General features: G+C 43.9%; 1 protein-coding gene across 4 annotated transcripts in view; it reads left to right on the top strand.

The window, feature by feature from the left end:
• The window catches only part of LOC129734572 (E3 ubiquitin-protein ligase RNF38-like), a 180128-nt gene that overhangs the window by 147384 nt on the left and 16858 nt on the right, over positions 1-15886 (top strand). For 3 of the 4 annotated variants that reach the window (XM_055698181.1, XM_055698182.1, XM_055698184.1), the window contains 2 exons: positions 1662-1832; positions 5690-5851. In XM_055698181.1, coding sequence (XP_055554156.1) covers positions 1662-1832; positions 5690-5851 — 333 coding nt within the window. The remainder of the gene's footprint in view (positions 1-1661; positions 1833-5689; positions 5852-15886) is intronic. The other variant, XM_055698183.1, reaches the window with a different exon arrangement.

Below are 15886 nucleotides of genomic sequence, written 5' to 3'. Positions count from 1 at the left end.
CACAGATTCATCCACAGCCACAGTCATTTTGAGGTGCACCCGTTCCAACAGGGCCTTATCCATTGGCCGTGACCATAGACCTGCTCCAGAGTGGCCTTACCCACAGCCACAGTCCCTGCAGATGTAAATCAGCTCTATCATGGCCTTATCCCTGGCCACACGATTTGAGGTGCTCCAGCATGACCGCATGGTTTCAACCGCTCACACGACTCTACACACAGGTGATTGGATAAAAGTCTCTGGTCACGCGGGCATCCGTGTCGCTGATTGGTGACATGCTGCAGGCGCCTGATCAGAGTGTGCTGATGAGAGTGTGTTGATTTCGCAGTTCCCAGGACTTGCTCTGCACCTGGCTTCTTGTTTGTGCATAGCTTGTTTTCTTTCTCACCCTGCTTGTTTCAAGGACAATTTAAAGTTGCTCTGCAGCTTTAACTAACAGGCCTGGGTTGTCCAACCCGGACAATGGTAACATATGTCCTTGGTCCTTTAAAAATTCCTCTACACCCTTCCTTCTTCTTCCCCCAGTTTTATATTCTCAGCATGACATCATATGGTATGGAATACCTCTTTGGCTAGTTCAGGTCACCTGTCCTGGCTGTGTCCCCTCCCAGTTTACAATGCCTCTCCAGCTCTCTCATTGGTAGCGCCCAAGAAACTGGAAAAGTCCTCGATTTAGTATAAATATCCCCCAGCAACAATTGAAAATATCAGTGTCCTATCAACATTGTTCTCACACCAAATCCAAAACACAGCACTGTACCAGCTACTAAGAAGAAAATTAACTCTATCCCAGCTGAAATCAGTACATGTAGTCACTCCACATACAATCCCCTTGCACAGCCTTAAGGCAGGATTGTCACTCAGCCTGGGACAATACCACATATTAATTTCCTGCTCACATTCCCAGATACTGCACTGCCTGTTGAGCTCCTTTTGTTAATGGCTACTTGTCTGAAGAGTTCTTCCAGCTATGTACACTTGTGCATCTATGACATCCACTGATGCCTTTAGGTACTAGGGGGATTTCCAGATACTGGAGATCTATGCATCCTGAGGTCTGGACAGCTTTATCCATCCTTGGGAGGTCTGTTTGGTGGGAGTTGTCAGCATAGGTGGGCTGTAATGATTCTGTTTGGGTTACAGCCACAGCCTAACAGTTTTGGCAGATGGACACCATTTTCTTTTAGCAGATCACCACAAAGTCCCAGGACAGAGAAGAGAGACAGCAGGTACCAGCAAGAGGGGAAAGAAGGGGCCCAGCTTCAGGCAACAGAGTTGTTTAGGGCACAATCTGACATTTAGGAGTCCTTCAGTTCCAACTAATGATTGTTTTCTTAGCATGTGTCTGTAAATGTAATATATGGGAAGAACAGAAGCTACTATGGTAAGTAAACCTGCTCCCCCCTTGGGAGTCTGTGCCTGCTAATGCAGAGTGAACACCCCCAACTCCTATTGACTTCATCTGAAGTAAAAGGCCCTTTGCACCTTGCAAGTATAGCTGGTAGCATCACACTTTTAGAGCCTGTTCTGTACTAGAATCACTGTTCATTTAGTTTCTGAACAAATTATTGTGTGGGTTGTGTTTGTAAGCTGAGGGTACGTGGACTGCTTTCTTTTAATAATCTTTTACTGTAGATGTAAAAATGTTCATTTTCTTTCAGATGCTTCAAGCGTGCTCAGTCCAACATCTACCAGTACCATATGCAGCGTTCCCACCCCTGATTTCTAACGACCCATTCCTTTTGCATCCTTCTCACCTCTCTCCACATCACCCGTCTCACCTGCCACCTCCAGGGCAATTTGTTCCCTTCCAAGCACAACAGTCACGTTCAGTAAGTAATGCTTCTTATCCCCTCTCCTAAAATATTTGGGGGTTGATCAGCAAATGATGCTCTTGTCCTTCTAATAACATTCTGGTTGAAAGAACAAATAGATCTGATATAGAGTACGTAATAGGGTTTTGTAATAGTGCTACCTGAGCAAGACTTAGACTGAAGAAAAAAAAAAAAAGTATTATTTTGAAATTCATTTTGATTGTCTTAAGATTTTCTCAGCTGTTGCCCACTGTTTCCCTGGAGGCCTGTACTCCTGTAAGTCTGACATGTCTGCTTCATGTACTGCTTCTGCAGGTGGTGTTCTTCCAGAAAGTAAAAGAGAATATAGAGACCTAAGTGTAGTGCAGCAGTGGTCTCAGAGAAAATAAATTGTAGAGAGAACAGAAAGCACAAAGCCTTATTTCTATTGCATGCTTCTATCACATTAAATCACAGTTTATTTAGTGTCCACTGTATCCCCCCTGAACACTAGTGTGAAAAGTATTACTTAAACTTTCTATGGCATACTAGAACCTCTTTTCTCTCCTGCTTGTAGAAATTATTGACTCTTTTCACTTAAAGAAACTTGGCCAAAAAGTTAATGCCTTCATAATAGAGCAAAAATTAGAGAAGATGCTATTTTGGACACAAGGGAAAAAATTACATTTTAAGATTTTTACTTACTAATCTTCTACCAGAGGTTAGTAATTTCTACTTATTAATCTTCTGCCAGGCACCTTTCCACCTGTTTCTTTGGAGCTCTACCAATATTTCATTAATACAGAAATACAAAATAATTTCAGTATTACTAACAAATATTGCTCAGACTGTTTTGAGCAGTAACAAATACTGCTGTGTTAAATGTCAGGTGCTGGCACTATTGTAATTATTGCATTATAGTCATGGGGGAACAGTTATGGATAGTTTTCTCTGGTAGTCAGGATGTCTTCCCTCAGAAAATGTTGGGGCTTCTTTCTTAGATTGCTAATTTAGCTTCAGGAATAGGCTCCCTTGTTAACTTTTAGCTCTGTTCAATAGCTTGATTTTTTGCTGTCAAGTCTTACTAGAAAAATTATTGCCTTAAAAATGCTATTTAAAGTTTGATCAGCAGAATGGGGAAACAATTTTCCTTTTCCTTTGCTTCCACAACATGACTTTCATATCTGACTGTTTTGAAGCATGTGGTATTCAGTACTGGGAAAAGAAGGGTGAATTAGTGAAATATCAGAGTTAAGTTTTTCCCGAAAAATGAGACCAAAATGACCTGAGATGTGAATTGATCTTTCCTAACAGCAAAAGTATAGCTTCAAGATAATGTATCTAGCCTAAATGTGGTAATAGATTAATTATAAATCGTGGTGTTTATAATAAAAAATTTTGCTTCACAGGGAAATGCTGAGTTGTTTTTGTAAGAAACTTATTAATTCTTCATACATCAGCATACCTTCAATTATTCCTTATGGTATTGATGTAGAACTGTTTTCTTCAGTTTGAGAACATGTCTCTATTAAGGAAGTTAGTTGCTGCCTTATATATACAGTTTGATGAAAGAGATCATAGGATCACAGGCTCAGAGGTTAATTCAGGTTGGAAGACACCTCAGAAGGTCTCTAGTTCAATCTTCTATTCAAAACAGGATCAGCTATGAGGTCAGTTGAGGGTGCACAGGGTTTTTTCCACTTGGGTCTTGAAAACCTCCAAAGATGGAGACTACACAAACTCTCTAGGCTCCTGTTCCACTGCTTGACTCTCATCATGGTGAAAAAGCTTCTCTTTGTATTTAGCTGAAACTTCTTTTGTTTTCACTTATGCCCATTGTCTCTTGTCCTTCCACCATGCATCACTGTAAAGAGCCTGGCTCCATCTTCTTGATCAAATCTCTGCAGGTGTTGGGAAGGCTGCTGTTAGGTGGCTTCCCCTCTCCCCTAAGCCTGTTCTTCTCCTGGCAGAAAAAGCCCGATTCCCTCAAGTTCTTCTAATAGGACAAATGTTCCAGTCCCCTGACCATCTTGGTGGCCCTCCTTGAGCTTGTTCTACTTTACCAATATCCGGGGATTTTTTGGTATCTGGGTGCCCAAAACTGGATGTAGTATTCTACATGAGGTCTAACAGGTGTTTAGTAGAAGGTGGATAATCACTTCGCTCAATGTACTGGCTATGCCATTTTTTGTTAATACAGCCCAAGGTACCGCAAGCCTTCTTTGCTGCTAGGGTACACTGTTGGATCATATTCAGCTTGCCTGAGGGCGCCAGTGCCTTTTCAGCAGAGCTGCTTCACAGCCAGTCATTCCCCAGTCTGGATTGTTTCCAGTTATTCCTTCTCAGGTGCAGGACTTGGAATTTATCCTTGTTGAATATCATAAGGTTCCTGTTGGCCCATTTTTCCATCCTGTCCATGTCTTGCTGTATGGCAGCCCTACCTTCCAGTGTATGGATTGTTCTCTGCAATTTGATATCAGCTATAGACTTCATGAGCAAGTACTCTGTCTCTTCCAGGTAACTGATAATGTTGTTAAACAGGATAGGTCCCTGTGGTATACCACTTGTTACCAGCATCTTGGTAGAGTATGACCCATTAACCACTATGATCTAAGCCTGATCATCCAAAATTTTTTTTAATCCATCTGGTTGTCCACACATCCAGACTGTAACGTTTGAACTTGGTTACAAGAATATTGTGGGAGATAGTGTCAAAAGCCTTGCTAAAAGTTGAGGTAAATGGCATCCACTTCTCTCCCCTCAGCCACAAATTCAGTCACCTTATCAATACTAGACAATCTGGTTGATTTTCCCTTGGTATAGCCATGCTGACTGTTCCCTCTTCCACGTGCCCAGAAATATGTTCCAAGAGGACTCACTCCATGATTTTCCCAGGGACTGAAGTAAGGTTGGCTGGCCTGTAGTTTCCTAGATTGGCCTTTTTGGTTGATGAATGCAATGTTTGCCTTTCTCCAGTTGTCAGGGATCTCCCCCTGATCTCCACAGTCTTTGAAAGGATGATAGAAAGCAGCTTTGCAAGGACATCGGCCAGTTGTCTCAGCACCCTGGATGTAGTCCATCTGGCCTCTTAGACTTGTATGGGTCAAGTTCTCTCAAGTAATCAATCCCTGACTCAATCCTCATCCACTGCTAGTAGTTCTCCAGATTCTTCTCCCTGCCCAAGTGGCACAAGGAATGGAGTGGGGTGGTTATGGTCAGTATATAGCAGTCGTTCTCTGCTGCACCTTCCTTTTCACACCTTTCCTCTGCTCTGGCGTAGGTTCTTCATGGGCTGCAGTCCATCAGGAAAATCTGCTCTAGTGCGAGTTCTTCCATGTGCTCAGTCCTATCAGGAAAAACCCCTGCATGGGTTCTCAATGGGCAACAGTTCCTTTGGGAAATATAAATCTGTTCCAGAGTGGGTCCTCCATGGGCTGCAGGGAATATCTGCTCTGGTGCCATGGAGTACCTCCTTCTCATCCTTCTCTTTCTCTGACCTTGGTGTTCCCTCTGCTGTTTCTCACTCTTTTTTGTTCCCTCCTACTCTCTCCATCCAGCTTTTTTTTTTTTTTTTACTTTCCTTAAATAGTTTTTCACAGAGGCACCACCAACGCTGCTGATTGGCTCAGCTTTTCCCTGCAGTGGATCCATTGCAGAGACAGTTGGAACCAGCTGTGTCTGGCACAAGGCAGCCCATACCTCTTCCCACAGAGGCCACCCCTGCAGCCCCCCACCCACACACACCCCAAAGCCTTACCATATATACCCAGTACAACTCTATTTAATTTCCACATATCCTCAGAACATATAATTGGAGTTGTGCTATTTTGATATTAAAAAATAAATTTTAAAAAAATGGTTTTCTATTAATACAACAAACCCTGTGTTTCTTTTAGCCACTTCAAAGGATAGAGAATGAAGTAGAAATGCTTGGAGAACATCTTCCTATAGGAAGCTTTACCTACCCACCATCAACTCATCCACCAACACTGACTTCCTCAGCTCCTATCCAATTCTTAACCCATGATCCTTTATACCAAGAGGTTTCATTTGGAGTTGTAAGTATTGCTTTTTGTACTACATCCTCATGCATGCTGAGTTCACATTCTTGATCTTTGTTCTAAGTTATTAACATTTTATTGAAAAATGGCACTTTTGCAATTTAATTTCATTAGTGGCTGCAGCTGTGGAAAGACAGGGTAGTTGGTTTTTAGGGTTAGACTTACTTCATATAATCTGAGGGTTCAAACTTGGAAGAACGAAAACATGCTAAAAACATCTTTGAGCAATCTTTTTTCATAAAAGTAAATGCCTCAAGTACTCTGAATATCATTTCAGTACTGGTGTGTGAATTTTGGTTCTAAAAATTTGCTAATTTTTCACTACTAAGTATTTTAAAAAAATACAATTTATATCTAAGTTACAATTCTTCACCTGCTCCCATTTTAGTAGACAGTGGAAGATGCTTTAAACAGTCATACTGAGGACTTATGTAAGTAAACTAAAGAGCTTTGCATGCAAATGGAAATGGGAAAATAGTCTTTTTTTCCTATAGAAAGAATGCGTTGAAGCTGTAAAACTGAATGTCTCTTTAGGCACTATAGCTATATGCAATTGAAAGGCTACAACCCCTCCTCCCAAACGTGAACGTAATTAACTGCAACTGCGAAAGTGATTTAGTTGTGGTTTAATCACAGCCAGCAACTAAGTGACATGCAGCCACTTCCTCATCCCCCTGCCCCAGTGGGATGGGGAGGAGAATCAGAAAAAAGGTAAAACCCATGGGTTGAGAAAAAAAGTGTGCAATTATTTAAATAAATGATACTACTAATAAAGATTATGATGATCATCATTATGAAAAGGGAGATTAAAAAAAGATAAATAAAACTCACGGGGGGAAAAAACAAACAAAGAAAAAAAGAGATGCGCAATACAATTGCTCACCACCTGCTGACCAATGCCCAACCAGTCCCCAAGCAGCAAACCTTCCCTCCCCCTCCCCCCCCGACAACTACTCCCACTGTATATACCAAGAATGACATCATATTGTATGGAATATCCCTTTGGCTAGTCCAGGGCAGCTTTCCTGGCTGTGTCCCCTCCCAATTTCCCATGCCCCTCCAGCCTTCTCACTGGCAGGGCCTGAGAAACTGAAAAGTCCTTGATTTAGTATAAACATTACCCAGCAACAACTGCAAACATCAATGTGTTATCAACATGCTGAAGCCAGTTCTGATTCCATCATCGCTGCACTTGTCCAGTTTCATAAAACTTCTTTCTTGATTAATGTGGTGATCAAAAGGGAGTCAGGTTCAGATCCCCAAATCCAGACTGGTAGAGACAGGCACTGCAAGCTGCCCAGTGTATTGACGGGCATATAGCCACCATAAAAGTTATAATATACAGCGTAATGTAGTAATCAATATCACACAGTTTAATTCATTGGCTATTCTCACCCAAAATCAAATCCCCTTAAGGCACACATAAAACTTCCCCATCTTCCCGCATTACCCAACAAGTGCTCCCAGGCCCCTGAGCAAAAGCAATCCCACAAATGGGTTTGTCTTTGCCTGAGGCAGGAATGACCCACACAGTTTTTCCAAGAATATTTTAAGGTGCACTACAGGAACTTTATTCCCTTCTACAATATGTAAAATTTTGATTTGGCAGGGCCAGCCTGATTGGAAGATCCTCTAGCGTTGACTTTTGCTAAATGTATATCCCAATGTTGGAAGGTCTCACCATCCATTGCTCTTAATGTAGTCTTTAACAGTCTGTTGCATCATTCGATTTTTCTGGAGGCTGGTGCATGATAGGGGATGTGATACACCTACCCAACGTCATGCTCTTTGGCCCAGGTATCCATGAGGTTGTTTCAGAAATCAGTTCCATTGTCTGACTCAATTCTTTCTAGGGTACTGCATCACCATAAGATTTGATTTTCAAGGCCCAGGAGAATGTTCCGGGCAGTGGCATGGGGCACAGGATATGTTTCCAACCATCCAGTGGTTGCTTCCACCATTGTAAGCACATGGCACTTGCCTTGGAGTGTTTGTGGGAATGTGATATAGTCAACCTGCCAGGCCTCCCCATATTTATTTTTCAGCCATCGCCCTCCATATCAGAGATGCTTTAACTGCTTGGCTTGCTTAATTGAAGCACGTGTTTCACATTCATGGATAAACCTGTGCAACAGTGGCCATGTTTAAGTCCACCCCTCAGTCTTAAGCCCATCTATGTGTTGCATCTCTTTCTTAATGGCCTGAGGTGTCATGGGCACACTGCGCTATGAATAATTCACCATTATGTTGCCAATCCAGATCCATCTGAACTACTTCAATCTTAGTAGCCTGATCCACATGTTTGTTCTGATGATCTTCAGTGGCCAGACTCTAGTACATGAGCATCTACGTGACTTACCTTAACCACCAGGTTCTCCACCTGGGCAGCAATATATTGCCATTATCATTCAGAGCACATTCTTTACATCTTGCCATGTCTGGACTGTCCCAAGTGCTACTGCTTGAACTATCTCCTATTTAATTTGTTCAAAGGCTTGTCCATGCTCAGGGCTCCACTTGAAATCATTCTTCTTCCAGGTCACTTCATAGAGAGGGCTTACAATCAGATCGTAATTTGGAATGTGCATTCTCAAAAAATCCACAAGACCTAAGAAAGCTTGTGTTTCTTATTGGTTGGTGAAGACATCATTGTTATTTGTTCATCATATCCATTAGAACCTAATGATGTCCATTTTGCCATTTTATTCCCAAAACCATCATTCTCCTGTGCAGGTCTCTTGACGTTACTTTGGTTTATGGCAAAATTGGCTTTCAGAAGAATTTGGACTATTTTCTTCCCTTTCTTGAAAACTACTTCTGCTCTATTGCCCCCCACATGATGATGTCATCAATATATTGCAGGCGTTCCAGAATTTCACCCTTTTCCAGTGTAGCCTAGATCAGTCCATAGCAGATGGTAGGGCTGTGTTTCCATCCCTGTGGCAGTCAACTCCAGGTGTATTGGACACCCCTCCAAGTGAAGGCAAACTGTGGCCTGCACCCTACAGCCAAAGGAATCAAGAAAAATGCATTTTTACTATCAGTGGTGGCGTACCACTTGGCTGCCTTCGATTCTAGTTCGTATTGAAGTTCTGGCATGTCTGGTATGACAACACTCAGGGTCCGTGCCTTCATACGCCACACACCACTGCCAAGTCAGTGAAGAAGTGAGATCATTTATTGCATACATAGTTATACACAAACGCTTATCTACCCAAGTTCTGCCCTGGAATATGGCTATGTGCCGCAGAGCACCTGGGAATTTGTCTACATGTAGCAAAGCAGTTGCTCGTTACAAGCTGCTCACATGCTTGTGGATTCACTGCCAAGTTCGGCTGCTTATCTGTACACTAACAGTTCTGCCAATTCAGCCTTGTTTCTCTACCAGGTCAACTTATTTTCATCCCTTACAATTCCCCCTTTTTTGTTTGTTAAATTGGATAAGGTTAAGGCTGTGTGAATTTGAACCGTCATAGCTTGACAGACAGCCCTTTGTATCATGGCTCACATCAGGTTCATCAAACATGGTAGACATAAAAATGGTCAAAACCCCTAGCAATGTAAGAAACCCGCACATCAAAATTTTTCCATCCAAGGACCTAATCCTAGGGTCCAATACCAACCTTCAAAAGGATTCTTTTCTTCAAAAGTCTCCAAATTATCAAGCTGCAACAAGGTCTTTTACCATCTCATACCAACACACTCTTCATGCCAGTCCCTCTGCTGCCTTCTCCTCACCTTGCCTCATCCAGGGCATGTGTTCTCTCTCTTCTCCCTCTCTCTCTTCTTCCTCGGCTACTCTCTCTTCATTGGCTCTCAACCACTTAACAGAACCAGCCACACCTGCACCTTATCTACATCAGCCAACCCACAGTTGTATATCATCAATGCTAATTAACCCAGCTTCATTCTTCTACAATTCCCCTTTTTTTTCTCCTCTTTATGTTTTTAACAATCATTACAACCTTTTTACAAATAAATTTTTCATACAGTCCTGTAACTCCTCTACAAATCCCCCCTTTTTTTTTTTCTCCTTTTTAACATTTCATACCTCATGTTTTTACCAACCATCACAAACTTTTTACAAATAAACTTTTCATACAATTCAGACAACTTGTGCCAGAACTCATACTCATATTCCTTCCTCACTTTTATCTTGGGCTTTTCAGCTTCTACAGGTTGATCGCCTTTCTTATCTGCTTTCTTAGCATCTGGGATTTTGATTTCTTCAGAGAGGGATTCTGATGAACTTATAGTGCCTTGTCCTTTCACCTCTTGGATCATACTGGACAGTAATCTGAGTGAGCTTTCAGCAGCAGCAGATCTAGAATACAGCACTAACACATCATTCTGTGTCCTGAAAAACTTCAACATCCTTGTGGTTGCCCATTTCTTCTTCAACTGGAGACACCTTCAATGAATACAGAAATACCGGCAAGAATACCACCAGGCCGAGCAGCAGCAGCCACGGCAGGAGCCGCCCACGGCACCATGCTGCTCCCACACCTTCCCCTGGCACAGCCATCACCGCTGTCTAGCCAGACCCACTCTGGATCTGCCACCACTGTGGGCTGCTGCCACATCTGACCATGTACTCCACCACTATCGCCCATTACCCTCAGTCTCTAAATTCCACAGCAGTCAGGCTTCCTTCTCTTTGATCCCAGTGGCTCACCTTCACCAGTGTCTGATCCAGATCCCCAAGCTCTTCCCACCTATCTCAACATGATCTGGATCAAAGTCTAACCCCACCTGTCTTCACTACATTGGGTCACTGCCATTATGGTTTTAAACATCCCCCAGCACAGCCATCACCACTGTCACCACTTGTTACACTCAGTCTCATAATCTGAAGGGCCTCACATGGGGCACCAATTGTCACAGCATTCTCCAAATTACCAAGCTGCAACAAGGTCTTTTACCATCTCATACCAACACACTCTTCATACCAGTCCCTCTGTTGCCTTCTCCTCATCTTGCCTCATCCAGAGCATGTGTCCTCTCTTCTCCCTGCTTCTTCCTCAGCTGCTTTCTCTTCATTGGCTCTCAACCACTTAGAAAAAACAACCACACCTGCACCTTATCTACATCAGCCAATCCACTGCCCCTGAAGCCAACCCACAGTTGTATATTATCAATGCTAATTAACCCAGCTTCATTCCACTACACCAGGGCAGTTCCCGTCAAGCAGGACAAGAGAAATGTTTATGCACGGTGCTATGATTGGGAGAGCGTTTTAAAAATTTGATCACTTATAGATCTTTCCACAGTTGCTTCTGTGGTGACGTACCTGGGTTATTCCCCCTTTTTTGTTTTTGCAGCAGGTCTTTAAGAGACTGATGAGTTCGTTCAACGATAGCCTTTCTAGTGGGTGAGTGGGGAATGCCCATCACATGGGTAATGCCCCCATGTTGCAAAAACAGGCATGTGCATTGTGCTATATATGCTGGGCCTTTGTTGGTTTTAATTTGAGCAGGAACTCCCATAGTAGCAAAGCAAGCAAGCCAATGACGGTAAACATCACGGCTTTTCTCCCTGGTGTGAGCAGTGGCAAAAACATAGTGTGAAATGGTGTCAACCAAAACATGAACATATTTAAGATTCCCAAACAAGGAAATATATGTGATATCAGTTTGCCAAATTTCTTGGGCTTGGCGGCCACAAGGGTTAACACTGGGGTAAAGGGCTGAAGTTTTGACAGTCAGGACAGGCCCTCACAATCTCTTGGGCCTGTTCTCATGTCAGGTGATACGAATGTTGCAGCACCTTAGTATTTTGGTGAAAAAAGTCATGTGAAAGCTTAGCCTGTTGATAAACACCGGGGGTAACAACAGCCACAGTAAAAAATTCCGTCACCTTATTGCCTTCAACAATGGGACCAGGCAATGAGGTGTGTGACTACACATGTAAAACAAAATAGTCATGACAGCAATGCTCCAATAGGAACAAAAGATGTTTCAACAAAACAAATAACTGTTGGTTAGAAACCGTTTTTAAAAATGTAAATTCAATTCTATGCACTATCCCTACAACATATAAAGAATCTGCAACTAGGTTTAAAGGTTGTTGTCTGAACAATGTGAAGGCACGAACAGCTGCAGCTAACTCCACTATTTGTGCAGAGCCAGTAACAAAGGTCACATCTGAATTCCAATACCCTTGCTCATTTTTCCATGATACAACAGCCTTTCCTGAAGGCCCCGAGCTATTGATATTTGGGATAGGTACATGAGAAATATGCAGTTTCAATTGTAAGGGTAAATCAGTTAAAGAGTGAAGCAATTTATGTCAAGGAATAGAAAAGGCAATGGTTCCACTAAAGTCAGCCAGAGCAGACTGCAGTGAGAGGCTTTGCTTAACCCAAAATTCAAAGTCCTGTTTGGCCAAGGGTATAAAAATGGTGGCTGGGTCACAGGCCATAAGTTCCTGCAGACTATCCCTTTTGAATGAGGAGCACCAACATGTCAATAAGAGTTGTCAGTGTTTTGGAAAAAGAGTGGGGCAAAAAGATCCACTCCAAAATTCTCAATGGATCCTGGTGTTCAGCTGCCCGGGCTAGTGGAGGGTACAATACAGCCTGCTTTGAGTTGCTCCTGCACCAGTTCATGCAATTTGTGCAGCCTTTCTGTGCGCAAGGGCCACTGTTCCACCCACACCGGTGTATCTGTTTTCCAGGTGAGTTTAATCGTTGGCTGCAACTCAGTGGCCCTTAGGACAAATTTGTCTTCAAGGTAACCCCCCATTGGCTCAACAAATCACGTCCCCACAGGGTGAAGGGGACTTGCATAACATATGGAGTGATATATCCTCATTGTCCTTTGGGGCCGAGTACTAAAATTGGTCGGGCACTTTGTTTAGGCAGCTGTATTCCCCCAACACATACTATTGCTGATGCGGGGTCTTTTAAATGTCACTCTTTCAGCCAGTCTGATTGCAAAACTACCGAAACATCAGCGCCAGTGTCCACTAGGCCCGAAAAGGGTCTTCCCTCAATATAACAGGTTGGTTGTGAGTAATTTGGTGTGCCCACATAATCTGTGGAAGGTTGGTGCTGCCAAACCCAACTTGCCTTTCGCCTCTCCCTTTTGGACCCACATTTTGAAATAATACAAGCTGAGCTATTTTTTCTCCCTTTTGAATATGACACAGAGGCGATGGGGTCCAAGCCATAATTTTTATTTCACCAATGTAATCAGTGTCAATCACTCCAGGAAGTATAAACAACCCTGAGCGAGTGACTGAAGAGCATCCCAACAAAAGCACATTACAATAATTCCCTAAGGGACCCCAGACTCCAGTTGGGAGCAAATGTACAGTGGTATCAAGATTGACTGGGAGATGGCCAAGTCCAGTCCGGCACTGCTGCGTGTGCAAGTCAGAGATCACTGGCCAAACTTCTGCACTTGCATTTCTTTTGTTGTTCGGGGTGTGTGGCTTTGCCCCCCATTTCCCGTTTCCCGATGGCACATCAATCAATTGCCCATTGGTATGATATTTGGAGTGACAGTCATTGGCCCAGTGTTTCCCCTTCCCGCACCAAGGGGCAGTCTCTAGCCAGCTTAGTTCCACTGGACCCTCCTTTTGGACATTTCTTTTTAAAGTGATTATTTGAGCAGCCAGTGCAGATGCAAGGGCTGCCACATGGTCCCTATATTTTGACATACTCTTACCATATCTGACAACATAGGGTTGTGATTGCAAAAGGGTTGCAATGCCCGCTTGCAGTCTTCATTGGCATTATCATACACTAGTTGTTTCAAAAGCAGCCCTCAAGCTTCCTCATGCTCGACTTGTAATTGCAAAATATTTTGAAGACGATCAATAAAGGTAGTATATGGCTCTCTAGGACCCTGCAAGACTGTGGCAAACGACTCACTAGAGGCGCACCCAGATTCAGGTATTTTCTGGACCGCCTTAATAGTTATTTCCTTAATTTGCAAACAGGCATCCCTAGGATACCCTGCCTGCATCACGGAAGAGGCATAATTATTTTCTCCAGCCAACTGCTCATAAGTAAAAGCAATCCCCCGATTAAGCTTTTCTTATGGTGATATTCAGCATGCCCTCTTTAGGGAACCAAGAACAATTGTCCCGAGCCCACACCAAGAGGGTTACAATGGATAGCTGAGACACATTGTCCCCATAAGTCTTTAAAATATTCTGCAAAACATCCATATGATTTTTCTGTTCCCGTGTTAATGATTGTCCCATGGTTCCCAGCCACTCACCTGATGTCCTGCAGTGGCGATGAGAGTGCTCATGTATCTGTTTTCCCTTTTTCCCTGGTTCATCTGGGCTATGCCACCGGAGTTGTAGCTTTTATCTCTCAAGTCCCTGTTCCTGCACTTGGTCCTGTGTCACGAGGGCCGCTGCAACCAGTGACAGGAGTTTTGAGGACAGAGGAGGTGCGGACATTGCCATCGTTGACAGTGTGTTGAGAAAAGCCATGTTGTCAGTGGAGTTTACAGCCTCCCTCAGTTTGGCACTATTAGAATTAGTTGACACTTGGTGAAGGGTAGTCAGAATCTTCCACCAGGTTGACAAATGCTTTCCCGCAGTGGGATCCCCCTCCACAACAGCATCATACAATCACCTGCCGACTGCTTGCCAGAAAGTAATTTGAAACGTGTCATCAGGCGGAAAGTCCAGCACTTTGTCACGGATCCATTCTAACAGAGTCACTAGCTGCGGACCTGTCACAGCTCGTTGCTGAGCTGCAAGCAGCCATCGCAATACATCCAGGCTGCGCTGCTGATCTTGGGATAACTCCCCTCCCATGGTTCCCGACTGCTCACCTCCTTTGTAGGTGATGGGTGTACAAAGTCAAAATTTCCACGGCTCCTGGTTCAGTCAGGCGATGCCACCGGTTCAGGCTTTGTGAGTCTCCTCTTCAGTGTCCCTGTTTGGGTGCCATTTGTGGTGTATGAAGACACAGACCCCATGTCAGTGAAGAAGTGAGATCATTTATTGTATACATAAGCACTAGTTATATACAAACGCTTATCTACCCAAGTTCAACTTATTTTTGTCCCTTACAGTGGCTTAACTTCATTCAGGCCCTGATAGTCCACTGTTAGTCTCCATTCTCCATTTGACTTTCACACTGGCCATATGGGGCTATTAAAGGGTGAGCGGGTCCTGCTGATCACTCCTTGGCTCTCCAGTCGACAAATCAGCTTATAGATGGGAATCAGGGAGTCTCAATTGGTACAATATTGCCATGGGTGCACTGTTGTGGTAGTGATTGGCACTTGTTCTTCCTTGACCTTCAGCAACCCCACAACAGACAACAGAAGAGTCCTCCAAGAGACCAGGCAAGAGGTGCTTCATTTCCTCTGTCTCCAAGGCAGCTATACTGAAAAGCCCACCTGTACACTTTTGGGTCATTAAAATACCCTCTTCTGAGATAGTCTATGCCAAGGATGCATGGAGCCTCCAGATGAATCACAGTGGGGTGCTTTTGCCACTCATTCCCAGTCAGGCTTATTTCAGCCTCCAATACAGTTAGCTGTTGGGATCCCCCTGTCACTCCAGAATACAAATGGGTTCTGCTCCTGTATAGCTTAATGCAGGGGTCCTCAAACTACGGCCCGCGGGCCAGATACGGCCCCCCGGGGTCCTCAATCCAGCCCCCGGTATTTACAGACCCCCCCGCCCTTCCTCCCCCCCGCCGGGGGTTGGGGGGGGAAACCAAGCAGCCGCAGATGACTTCCTGCTACTTCATCTGCGCACCGGCCCCCTGTTTAAAAAGCTTGAGGACCCCTGGCTTAATGGCTTTAGGGTACACTATGCACTAGAGTCTACTAGAGTCTCATACTCCTGTGGGTCTGGTGTGTCAGGCCATCAGATCTACACAGTCCAGTAAACCCGGTTGTCCCTGTCCTCCACCTGGCTGGAGGTAGGGTCCCACTAATCCTGGTCATAGGATTCTCCACTTACTTCTTGTAAAAACGGTATAGAGTTCCCTTCCATAGGTTCAGGAGTAAGATCAGCTCTTCTGCTCTGTCTGGGGAACTGCCCATCAGACAGTGG

The sequence above is a fragment of the Falco cherrug genome, chromosome W, assembly GCF_023634085.1.
Source record: "Falco cherrug isolate bFalChe1 chromosome W, bFalChe1.pri, whole genome shotgun sequence".
NCBI classification, from domain to species: Eukaryota; Metazoa; Chordata; class Aves; order Falconiformes; family Falconidae; genus Falco; species Falco cherrug.
Note: the sequence above shows the minus strand (reverse complement) of the source record. Positions and strands in the feature narration are given on the sequence as shown.